Below are 12,945 nucleotides of genomic sequence, written 5' to 3'. Positions count from 1 at the left end.
TTTCAGATAGAGAATACAGATGAAATTCAGTGGATAAAGACAAAAAAGAAAGAAACAAACAAAATACCCCAAAACAAACAAAAAACAGAAAGGCAAAATAAAACAAAAGAAAACCCCCCCAAACCTTTTTCTCCCTACTGCTTACAATGCTGCGGAACAGGCTTGGTAAATAAAAGCTCTTTAGCCTCATATTTAGGAAGCAAAAAAATAAAGAAACTTTGTCAAACCCAGAAGAGGTTAATAAAAGTTCAGTGCTAAAATGTCTGCCCTAAAGGCCAACCATATCTCAAGAGGAGGAAACTCAGAATATCTTTCTCATTCTTTGTATGAAATGGGAAAAAAGAAATTAAAGAAAGAGAAAGAATTAGATGAAGCATGTAATCAATCCTTTCCTTTACAAATCCCAGCAATTCAGGAGGCCTGCCAGCCGCTAAATCTTTCAGGGACCACAGACAGGAAAAAGCCTATTAAAATGTGCTCCGTTCCCAAAGAAAGGGGTCACTCAAGATCCTCAGACCCTTAACTCTGAATAGATTTAATGAAAGCCAACTGCTATTTTAAGAATTTAGAAGGGGATTTCCCTCCCCAAAGAAAAGAAGACAGACATCATCAATGCTCTAACACTGTTTCATCTGTGGCACCAGGCATGCTTTTCACTAACTTTCTGTAGGTTGTTAAAGCCATTAAAAGAGGATTTAGTGACTAAGAATACGTTCTTCACATACAAGGCTTAAAATGTAATTGATACAAAGACCATCCCTTTAGGATTAAAGAGTTCTAATCATTCTGTGAGGCTCACATGCTCTTTTCTCCATGCTGGTCAAGGTAATAGCCTTTCAGAAAAGAAGTGTGTTGTCTCCCATACCATTTAATAACCACAACACCTTTCACCCTCAGTGGGAAGAAGATAATCCAGATTACTCTACAAATAGTAGAGATCCAGCAGTTGGATGCAAAATGAACCTTATTCTGAGACTTTCTGGCAACTCAGTTCCATGTGATTAATAAAAATGATATACTGATTTCTCTTGCAGAGTCTTTCTCTAACGTGCTCCATGTACTTTTGCCCTGACACCCCCTATCAACTGCAAGGATATCTCTGTGAAGGTAGACATAGACACCATTATCTCCATTTGCAAATGAGGAATCTGAGGCAGAAAGAAGTCAAGTGACATCACAACAGTGACACATGAGAACAGAAATAGAAATGAGAAAAATGACTGTCTTTTGGGAATCAAGAGGGTGTGAAGGGATGAATTCTTTCTTTTCTTTGACTATTGAAAGAAGAGCAGGGGGCAACCTTCTCAGTGTTAACTTTGAAAACATCCCTGCTCCTTAGAGTGAGAAGGACAATATCCCAGTTGAGTAGCCTGGTGAGCTAACTGGGCATAGGGAAGGAAAGATGCCTAACTACATAGATGCTCCATACATCCTCTGCAAAACTAGGGCTTCTCCTACTTGACATTTTTTCCTGGCATGAACTCTGCTATGTGCCTTTGATGATGCTTCCCCTTCTCTGCCATTGTGTTCCCAACAAATGACTGTTGAATGATTGAATGGCAGATGTTTAAATTGTATGCTTAAGTTTTGTGAATGAGCCTTAGGAAGAACAATCACTGAGAAGGATCTTGAATAATCAAATAACCCTGTCAACCTTCAGCTATGTTTTCATTCAAATTCTGTTCTAGATCTGCATCAACCCAATGGGAGTGTCAAACTGAATCCCTGTTGCAAGTTTGAACCATGATGGGATGGAGAGGTCTCAGTGAAGAAAGTAATACAGGATTAGAATTCCCTGGCCCATCTTTATATATATATATATATATATATATATATATATATATATATATATATATATATATATATATATATATAAATATAAATATATATGAGCTCTTCAGTCAAACAATCCAGTTAGCTCTTACATCTTCATGGCAAGAAGAAACTAGCCATCTGAGATATTATAAACAAAGTTTGTGATACTACAATCAAAAGGGGAGACAGGTCCTTAGAAATATTTAATTCAGTAAAGAAACTTGAGCATTCAAGAATATTAAGTAGTGAAAATATTCCTTAAGAAAAATAATGACAATAATATCTAATGCATCTTCTCATTTAAACCCAATAAGGTAAGTATTATTATTGCCATCTTGCAAATTAGGAAACTGGTATTTAAACAAATGGCCCAAGGTAAGCTGTAACACAGCTGGTATTTGAACTCGCATGGTCTGGTTCCGTAGCCTGCAATCTCAGTTGGTTCACCCTGTGGCCTTCGAATAGGGTGGTAACCCACACCAACACAGATTCCCAGAACTGTTCATGCTGCAAGTCAAAAGAAGACTAACATTGTTGGAAGAGTTGCTTCCTCACAAGGCTGACAAGGAGGATTTTGAGACAGAAAATATTAAGCAAGGCAAGAAAATTTATAATTTTCTGCATCTCTTTTTCTAGGCCACATTAAAGGTAGAGCTATTGAAATTCAATCAGTGGAAAAATATCTACCTATTAAGATTGTTCCTCATTTATTAGCTAGCAATTCTGGCTCTGGACTCCGAGTCAGGCTGCTCTCTATTATAAACTCCAGGATCTGAAGAACACAACAACATAAATGAATCTCAGCAAGCAAAGATTGAAAATGATGAACTGAGAAATGCACAGATAACCACAAGGTGGCATTAATATCATTACGGAAAGGTTGGCTGCTTAGGAAATTGACATGGTGCCAAGAGGGGCACTCTCAGTGCCTCCCAAGAAATGAGAGCAGAGAACAAGGCCGAACAGAGAAAAGCCTTTGTTGACATTTTCAAAAGCTGATTCTATACAGGCCATATCCCCAAAGGATGGAAAATGGCAATGTGAGGAACCAGCAACACTAGAAAATTGCAGGCCAGCAAGTTCACTGCCAGTCATAGGGAAGCACTGGAAAGGTTTTGGCAGGTCGAAAGGTGCATCCCTTCTCCTCCAAGCTCCACCCTGGGGTGACAGAAGGTAACCCTGCCACAGGGAAAGTACTCCAGTCTTTGGCTTTGGGAATTCCCAGGGTATGGCCATGTTGTACTGAAGAAAAGAGGCAGCAGACTGAACCACTTCACCACAAAAAGCATGGGTGTAAGAAAGTCTAAGGCCGGGTTCCAGTGCAGACTAGTAGCATTTTTATGTCAAATCAAAAGTGAATTTTGGTATCACAGAATTCCTGTTTTTGGCCAAACCCTGACTTTCTATGTTCTCTTTACACACAGATACATTTATTTTGTACACACACATAATCTTGTGTATGGTGTCAAATGGCAGAGGGTGGCTAAGAGTCCACCTCTAAGATGTGAGATTCAGGGATATGTCTAACTGGGAGGATTGAGGCAAAGATTCTGATGGAAGTTTCAGCGAAAGATGGCAGGTTTGACTAGGTCTGTGTTAGCAGTATGATAGTGTGGGCAGAAGGAAGGAGCTTTTCCTCTGATTTAAATATACCTGTTTTAATTTAAAGGGAGTATGTGTCTAAGGGAATTTACTTAATGAGGTGTTAAGTACGAGCACTATTTTTAGAATTGGTGGATGCAGCCAAAATTAAACCAGACATTCTAATGGAGGCAGCTGAGAGAGGAAGAATGTTTTAACTGGGCCTGGGAGGAAACTTTAGCTATTTCCACAGGAGTACAAAGAAAGCACAACTCAGGACTAAGGGACCTTATAGGATAGAGTAAGGAGGGGGGACTGCTATTTTGGCTCAGGATGAGGAACCAAATTGAAATATGCTGAGAATGTTTGGGACACATCTGGCCCTCTAGGAACTGTGGGAATCAGGTTAGAGGGCAGAGGTGGATCTACTATCAGAGAAGAGGAGGATGAGCTGGACAGTGAATTTCTATTTAAATAACAGGTAGGCACTTGAGAGTCAGAGGGAACTGTCTGCTTCATCTGGAGGTTCAGGGAGCCGAGGACAGACAGACTGACTTTAATCATGTCAGACGTGGGAATGGAAAATGTGACTGAATATCAACACCTGAGTGAAGCTTGCAAATAGGATTTTTAAAAAATTAATTAATTTTATTTTTGACTGTGTTGGGTCTTCGTTGCCGCGCACAGGCTTTCTCTACTTGCGGCAAGCGGGGGCTACTCTTCCTTGCGGTACGTGGGTTTCTCTTGTTGCGGAGCACGGGCTCTAGGCACGCAGGCTTCAGTAGTTGTAGCATACAGGCTCAGTAGTTGTGGCTCACGGGCTCTAGAGCACAGGCTCAGTAGTTGTGGTGCATGGGCTTAGTTGCTCCGCGGCATGTGGGATCTTCCCAGACCAGGGCTCGAACGTGTCCCCTGCATTCAGGCAGATTCTTAACCACTGCGCCACCAGGGAAGCCTTGCAAATAGGATTCATTTGTAGAATTAAATGTCTGAGGAACCCTTTCAGATGGATATGGTATAATAAGGTTCTATGAGTAGAGTGATCAGAGTCTGTGTTTTAATTTTCACTTTTAAAGAAAAATGTGTGTGTGTTTTCATTGACCTAGAGCAAATGGAACTGTGAGATGTTTTTGAATTTATGTAGCCTATTTCATACTATTACATCTTATTACAGTACATGTTTTTTACTCTTGAACCATGTTTAGGTTCAGGGACACATGTCCCCACATTCCCAAAGCTATTCTCATGTCTTTAATGTAACAAAAAAAAAAGTGAATGAGAATTATTTCAAAATTAACTTATATATAATATGCTTTACTGAGTAGCTTTCACCACATCTCCCAATTAGTGGTATTAGTTTATACATTGTGAAAATGTGTTTATAAACTAAAAATATTTAGTATGCAGTTGACATTGTTTGTGCAAGTAATTCAGGCAAATCTAGATCACCCTTCTACCCAAACCCTAGTACCTGTTGTCACTAGTGCAAATAAGGTGAATGTAACCCAGACTGCTGGCTGCCTATCAAAACTCATTTCCTCTTCTCGGCACACAGCTGGACTACATTTCCCAGTACTCCTTGCAGTCAGTCATGGCTATTTGAGCTCTAGCCAATGAGATGTGACTGAAAGTGGCATATGCCACTCTGATACCTGGCCCACAAAGCATTTCATGCACGTCTCACATATTCTTGTCCCATTTATGCTCACTTGAATAGAGATGATCCTCAAGGAGACCCTAGATGCAACATGCTGAAAATGGGTCTTGAACAACTTCATGGGTAAGGGACCACCACAACAACCTGTTAATTCACACAATCAAGACACAAACTTCTATTGTTTTTGAAACATTATACATTTTGAGGTCTGTTATTGCAGCAGATACCTTAGCCAAACAAATCCAAATTTCATCTTGGAAAGCTGTATAGCTTAGTTTTTTTTTCCCCTCATTACTCACAGTAGTAATGAAATTGACACAGATTGAAACTGATTACTTAAATTTTTTTTTTTTTAATTTTGAAAATCTGAAGTCATCTTACAATTTTGGATATAGACATTTCATAATTAGGCACCCCTTAAGCCCTCAGGCCCTAAGCCCCAAGGCATCCCTTGTATGTAATTAATTAACTTCTCTATGAATCCCAAATGGTAACAGCTAGGTCTCATCCTTGGGAGAATTGAGAAAAATATCTCTCAAATCCTTTCCCATAGGGCTTAATTTCTTCAGAACTGCAGATGAGAAAGAATGGAAGCATTACAAAAACATGAAAATGTGCATGCTTATATGTGCATTGATGTATAATATTCACATATACATTTATGTGAGTCTTTCTCTATATATGTGTGTATTGATTTACTATACATAGGTCTATATTCTTCCAGGGTTTTATAGCCTTGAATACTCGTATGAACTGTGTGCACTTCAGTTGTCTAATATTGAAACTTTTACTTCTGTTTGGCTGCTTATGAAGATTCTACACTCCTGGGAACTTTTCTAATATTAAGTATGAATTATAAATTAGGTGCTCAAGAATGCTTTAGTATACATAGCACAACTCCCATGGAAACTGCTGGATCTTGGAACCTACTCTGTGCCATAGGTATCATGAGCATGTGGATCTGTCTTTTGCGTTAGTTATTGAATGAATGAATGAATGATTATATTGTATTTAGGGCAACGATTCACAAAACATTTGGAATTACATTGTGACTTGACTTCCCAATATTCCCACTCCACCCTGGAAGAAGAGAAGGATGAGATTGTATAGCAAATGGTTAAGAGGAGTAATTGGTATTAGACTAGAAGGTAGTTCTCAATGCTGCCTGTATATTGGAATCACCTGTATTGCTCTCTAAACCTATGACACCTGGGCCCCAACTCTGAGATTCTGATTTAAGTAGCATCAGGGTTTTCTTAAAGTTTTCCTAGAGATTCTAATGTGTAGCCAAATGTGAGAACCACTCCAACTAGAACAATGTTTTCTCTCCTTGCTTGATTATAAGAATTGGCTGGTAATCTTGTTTAAAAATATAGATTCTCAGGTCCAATTTAGGACATTCTCAATCTGTGCCTTTTAGGAAGGAGTTTTTGATTTTTAAATGAGGGCCCCCAGGTGATTCTTATGACTGGGAAATAATACTTAGGCTCTAAGCTCTGCTGGAGAGGGGCTACGGGTCTGTCATCCTCAGCTGTGCCTCCAGACATAGCATAGACTCTGGCTCACATCAACCATTCAAATATTTTATATTAATTAATTAATTCACTTAATTTTAAAGTGGAAATAAGTGAAAAAAAGACAAAATTAAAAATGCCACTTGTGACTGGTTTTATACTAGAGATTTACAAAAGTAGAGTTGTGAAGAATTTCATGAGTTTCAAGGGTTCTCTTTTAAGACTTACCATAAATATTGCAATGTAATCAATTAATTGGCCTGCATTCAAGTACTCAGAATTCTTTGCAAGATGGTATTTGCCAGTGAATGCTAAATTCCTTCTGTATAATCACTTATTAGAAAAGTCACAAGCGAAAGGAATAGCTGAGAGCGAACTCTGTAATCTATGTGAATCAAGGAATACAATTGTACCTAATAGGTAACAGAAAAACAATTAATAATTTGTTAATTTGTACTTGATTGCTGTTTTTTAAAAAAATGCAGGGTTTTTATATTTTGTATTCAACTGAAAGGCAAACACATACATCAACTTAAAAGAAATATTAAAAATTTTAATCAATTTTTTCTTTAATACCTTCTGAAATCTTCACTAACTTAGTTAAATCCACCTTCAAAATTAAAATTCTTTTACCCTTTACTAGCATTGTCATTTAAAATTATCTGTCATTTGTCATCAGCAAGTTGGCTGTTTTTAAATTATCACTAATTATTTTCCTTTATAGTCACTCGAATAAGATGACACTCAAAAACAGCCCTCAGATCTAGACCTAGACCCCCAATTAATTAGTTGTGTTATATAAAAATAAATATCTGTATGGATGAGAATACTGTGGAGTGTTTTTCCATCCACATTCTTGACCTATAAAGGAACAAGTGAGGGATTAATCACAATAACAACTGGCATTTCTATAGTGCTTCTTCTATAGCTCTCTTGGGAGTGCCATGACCACTCTGTTGGAAACATCACTGTTTCATTGATTACAGTGTTATATTATTTACTTAAATACAGAAAAGACCATTTATTTGATGTTTGCAGTGATGTTTGGTTTCAACATCAAAAAATTTGGAAAATGGACTTTGCCAAGAAAACAAAGATAGCTGCTAGTATTAAGTAAAAAACATTAAAATGTTTAGCTGTAAACCATGTTTTGCAAGCTCCAATGCCACAAAATGAGCATATAAATTGGACAAGGTATAAACTGGTAAGTTGGTAGGTGGTGGGATCTATGACAAATTGAAAAGTACCTTCCTGCCTAAAGCTACACATTTAAAAATATTTAAACATTATGGGCCAAAGAAGACATATCTGTATGCCTCATATGCAACTTCTGCTCCATACTAGCAGAACATGGGGTGTAGAAGAAGAAATAAAGCAGAAACACAGAAGCACAAGGAGATGGTATGAGAAATGGTGGGTCACAGGAATTGCGCCTATAGGACTGAAGTACAAAGAGCAAGGTTGATCAATGTGGCCGATGCTCATCCAATATCACCCAGTCTCCTCCTATCTCTCTGTACTGACTTGGTTTTGCTGTTGTGGTTGCATCAGCATAATATAGCTATAAGCATGTGGCTGTGGGCTTAATATCTTTAGTCAGTTTCCTTACAGTAAAATGGACATAATAATAACTGTATTATAGGATTGCTGTGAAATTAAATGAGTGCATACATAACAAGGGCTTAGCAGAGGTCTTTCACATTGTAAGCACTGAATAAATTCTCATCATCATCATTGGAAAGAACCACTTCCTTAAGCATTCCTTGATTTATATGGTAAGAAACTTATAAGGGAAAAGGCAAAGTGTTTTCCTTTCTCTCAAATAAATTAACAACCACAAAACCAAAGATAGAAGTGTCCCCTCTCTGTGGGCTGATCTGTAAGCTCAAACAACTTCTTTCTTTTAGAACTATAAAAGGTATTGGGCAAGTTAGTCAGACTCTATCTACAAGGAGTCATACTTGTACCAACTAGGCCATTGCTTTCTGAAATGACATTCATCGAAATGCCTCAAGAATTTGGTTCAGTTAAAAATGCATTGACTGAACACCTCTGTGTAAGACACTATGTTTAGTTTTGGAAATCTGAGATGAAGAGCACAGGATTGCTGTTCCTGAGGCCCTGACCTGCCCAGAAAAGTTGGGGAGAGAAACATGGAAACAGGTCATTTCAATACAAATGTAATGCCTGAGTTCCTCACTCTATGATGTACATCTTTCCCTCTACCTCTTTCAATGGGAGGGACTTCGTAAGCATTGTGCAAATACAAGGATTAGTATGCTATGAAAAGACTGAGGAAAGATACATGCCTATCCTTCAAAGTCTAGTTTTAGCTCTACATCCTCCAGGAAGCTTTCCATTCTACTTTGATCTTTAATTTACTCAAAATCCTTTGAAAATTGCTGATTAATCATTTTGGCCCTTAATCATTTTCCACCTTAAATGGCAATTAATTTGCTTCCCGGGCATATGTTTTATGTCCCTAACCAGATTGTAGTAATAAACCCTGAGGAGAAGGACTTAGACTCTTTTGGGCAGTACACATGCTACATTTGCATTAAACTGAAAAAATGTTTTATTGCTACCAGATTAAAGAGCAGTAGAAAATAGTCCACAAATAATAAATGCAAGAATTTGGTACTCTATTATATTGAAGGCACCCATGAAATAGTGTTTCATAAGACTTGAAGACTTTTTGGCACAATTTAAGTATTTAGGTTAGATTAGAGACAGAAAAAATGGTAAATATAAACTTATATCTGTTACATAATACATGTTCTATTTTCACTTTTAATCAACAACATTTATATTTTTGGTCCTGCTTTATAACCTGGTGGCAACAACTTACATTTACTCACAGGGCAACAGAACACACTTTCAGTTGCCCCACAAGTGAAGCGTTGCAGCAAGAGAAAACTTTCAGTGAGCATATCTGTTTCAATGACACATGCAAAGATGGTTGGGATAACGAAACAATACTCCTAAAACTCACAAATCACCAGTTGGAATTATGCTAATTTATCACCTAAATCTGTTTCCTGAACATTGTTACTGAAACCCAAAGAAAAAATGTTTATTAACATAAATATTTTTAAAAGAGAGGTAAAGAAAATAACAGGGAAGAAATAACTTTTTTTTGAAAACTAGTAAACAACTATAATTGAGTCCTATATATGTTTACTTCCAATATCTAAGATTCAACCACTCTTCATATCTAATTTATTTTATCTCTCCTATCTGTCTCTTCCTTTCATTTCCTCTGCCATTAGTGAACTTCTGCTTTTCATTACTTATCTAGATCACTGCAACAACTGCTTCACTAGTTTCCCTTCAAGTTGATCTATTATAAAGACGCTGAATTAATCTTTCCATACTACAGTCCCAAATTTGTGACTCCTTGCTCTAACATCCTCAGTGCCTCCTTCTTGCTTACAGAACAAAGTCTAAACTACCTTACTCTAGCATTCACTAATTTCTGTGCTCTTTTTTCAGTTTATTTTTCTTTCCCAAGAGTCCTCTTCACACATTAAATACACTACCTACATTTATACATTTCATCTACTGAAGTGAAACTATTCAGTGCTCCTATACATGGTTTTAACTTTCTAATCTCTTTTTTTATTTTTTCATGTCTTCCCTAAGCCTAGGATATTCTTCCAAATTCTAACCATCCTTTATGGTCAAGCCCGAAGGTCACCTATTCCATAAAGTTGTTCTAAATTTCTCAGAAGTAATTAATATTCTTCTTTCTGAAATTTTATAGAAAATATTTCACTATTTCCTTAAGAGAACTTGTTATTTTTATACCTAGAGCATATTTAGGTATTTTTCTCCTCTACTAGAGTAGGAAAGCTCCTTGAGAATGGAGTCTATGGAAGCTTCACTTGGCTCTACTGTGCTAAGTATAAAGGCTTTGAACATAGCAGATACCCAAATAGCTACGGAACAAATGACTGGAGTAATTAATGAATATTGAGCAGTTTTAGAACTGTGGGCTTTGTATAAAGGATCATATATGGGATCTACTTGACTTACTGGCAACCATGAAATGAAAGTTACTGATTTTGAATAATCCAGCTTGTTTCATAAACCAGTGGTTTATCAGATTGGTGGTTTTCCAGATATTCTCCTTAGCACCTTTGAGATTCCAGAGAGATGGCTCAAGGATCTCCCTCTTTGGCAGTGGGAAGTGGTAAATGAACAGAATTTTGCACCATATACTCTGCCTTCAACTAAAGCTGCTCCTTTTGTGTATCAGCCTTTTTCTAAGACTTCTCTTAGAGAAAGCATTCACTATTTTAAAAAAAAAGAAAACCTTGGGGTTCCACCACCAAAACATTCTAGTTCTATATTCGTTTCAAGTCTCCATTCCACATGAAAACATCTTCACATGATAACTAGGTAAATGAGCTGCTGTGTTTTGGCTGAGTTTATAATTATAAGAAAAAAATAACAAAATGTTAGCACAAAAGTAGCATTTCAGATAATTTTATAACAGGTCCTACTATAATACCTGACTTTGTATGAGACATGACATTCTATAATGGTCATTGATCTCAATCCTTGATCTGACTTTACTGGCCTGAGAACTAGCTAGCTGGTGAATCTTACAGATGTCATAGTCTTTCTGCATATTTTTCACAGATTTGAAAGGTCCCTGAGAGGCAGTTATACAGCTTTCTATTTCTGTAAAAGACAATGACAAACCTTCCTATCCCCTAGGCTTATGGTAGCCTGTCCCCTTACCCACAGAGTAGAAAACTGTGTTCTGCAATAAATCTAAAATGTATCTTCACTGAAATCTGTCTTAGACTCCTAGTAAGTTACACAGTTCCAAGTTCATTATTTAGAGGGAAAAAAATACCTGTTTAAGTCACGGTGTATAATTGGCTGTGTCAAGTTGTGAAGGTACTCCATACCTTTGGCAACATCTACTGCAATAATTAATTTAGACTGCAAGTCAAGAATCCTAGAATTTAAAAATAGATTTAATGAGGATGAAATGGTCAAAGCCAATACCATACCTTTCTAAAAGGAATCAGTAGTGTGTGTGATTTGTTATTCTGTATAATTTCAGCCGTTTTTGCTTGATTGAACATTAAGCTAAAAATTCAACAAATTTGGAAAAATAGCTTTTCTACATCTGATAATGCTTAATTATAGATCAATTCAGATACCAACCCCTCTTATTTAAACAGTCAACTTGATTTTATAATCTTTGTAATTTTATATTTAATTTCTTTGTAATAACATAAAAATGGAATCTAATCACTGAGTAAAAACCACATTCTAATTATCATATGCATAGGTCTAGGAAGTGAATTCAAATTAGACTTGTGCAAGACTATTCTTTCTTAAAACTTTAAAAAATAAATACTGTGACCCCTGGTAATTATTTTATTCTGATCTTAGACATATCTGCTTTACTGGTATGTCAAGTTTAGCCTAATTATTATAAGCTTCAGTTACCAATTTAAATTCCTTGAATTTGTTATCTTAAACTGAATTCCTGTTAAGAAAGCACAGAAATCTTTCTAGTCATTAAAACACGATTATTGGACATAAATTATTAGCCATCTTTAAAATGTCACATTTCCTAGCACTCAGAGATATCAGAAGGTAAAAGCTCACCTAAGCAGAACGCGTATGAGGTGTTGCAACTGTAATTCCAATGACATGTAAAATGATAAGTCAGAGACCATACCTCTTCTGTTCATGAAGGAGGGAGAATAGAGAGCCCCCTGATATGTACTGAGTGACGATGGCAAACTGGCTGGGATCATTCAAGCAAGCACCCACAAACTGAATGACACAGGGATGATTGAGCCGGCAGAGAATGGACACCTCTCGGCAAAACATATCCACATCTGACTTGGAGCAGTAGGTGTTGGCTCGATAACTGGAAATGACAGCAACAGGAAGTCTTCAGTCAACAGATGAATCAAAACAAGGGGCTAGCCATGCACATACTTCTCAGAGTTTACTGCTCTACTTGGATGCTAAATTTTCTCATTTGCTTGCTTACCGCTTTATAGCCACTATTTTATTTCTGCATCGTCCTTTATACACTTTCCCAAAAGAACCTAAAATTGTTTAAGAGAAACAAGTAAACACATATTATTAAACTGAGCTCATTAAACTGAAACAGACTAGTATTTTCTTAGGTTACCTGAGCCGATAATCTCATGGAACTCAATTTCTGAGAGCTGAAGATGGAAATGTGAAGGCAATCCAGCCCTTAGAAGGAGAACATCTGCCTTCTCTGCAAACAGGAATTATTATTTTATTTTTTAAGATAAAAAGCACACATGTGGATGCTTACACACACATGCACATGTATACTTAACCAAAAACATCATACCCTAGTAACATTTAATT

General features: G+C 36.8%; 1 protein-coding gene across 1 annotated transcript in view; it reads right to left on the bottom strand.

Annotated features, from left to right (window-relative positions):
• LOC307176132 (serine/threonine-protein kinase TNNI3K) overlaps positions 1-12,945 on the bottom strand; it is a gene marked incomplete at its 3' end in the record, with an annotated part of 278,258 nt that overhangs the window by 158,258 nt on the left and 107,055 nt on the right. Inside the window, exons 14-17 of the mRNA XM_079901938.1 lie at positions 12,737-12,829; positions 12,593-12,650; positions 12,272-12,466; positions 11,432-11,536 (exon numbers count right to left, since the gene is read on the bottom strand). Coding sequence (XP_079758064.1) covers positions 11,432-11,536; positions 12,272-12,466; positions 12,593-12,650; positions 12,737-12,829 — 451 coding nt within the window. The remainder of the gene's footprint in view (positions 1-11,431; positions 11,537-12,271; positions 12,467-12,592; positions 12,651-12,736; positions 12,830-12,945) is intronic.

The sequence above is a fragment of the Stenella coeruleoalba genome, assembly GCF_951394435.1.
Source record: "Stenella coeruleoalba genome assembly, chromosome: 1".
Taxonomy (NCBI): domain Eukaryota; kingdom Metazoa; phylum Chordata; class Mammalia; order Artiodactyla; family Delphinidae; genus Stenella; species Stenella coeruleoalba.
Note: the sequence above shows the minus strand (reverse complement) of the source record. Positions and strands in the feature narration are given on the sequence as shown.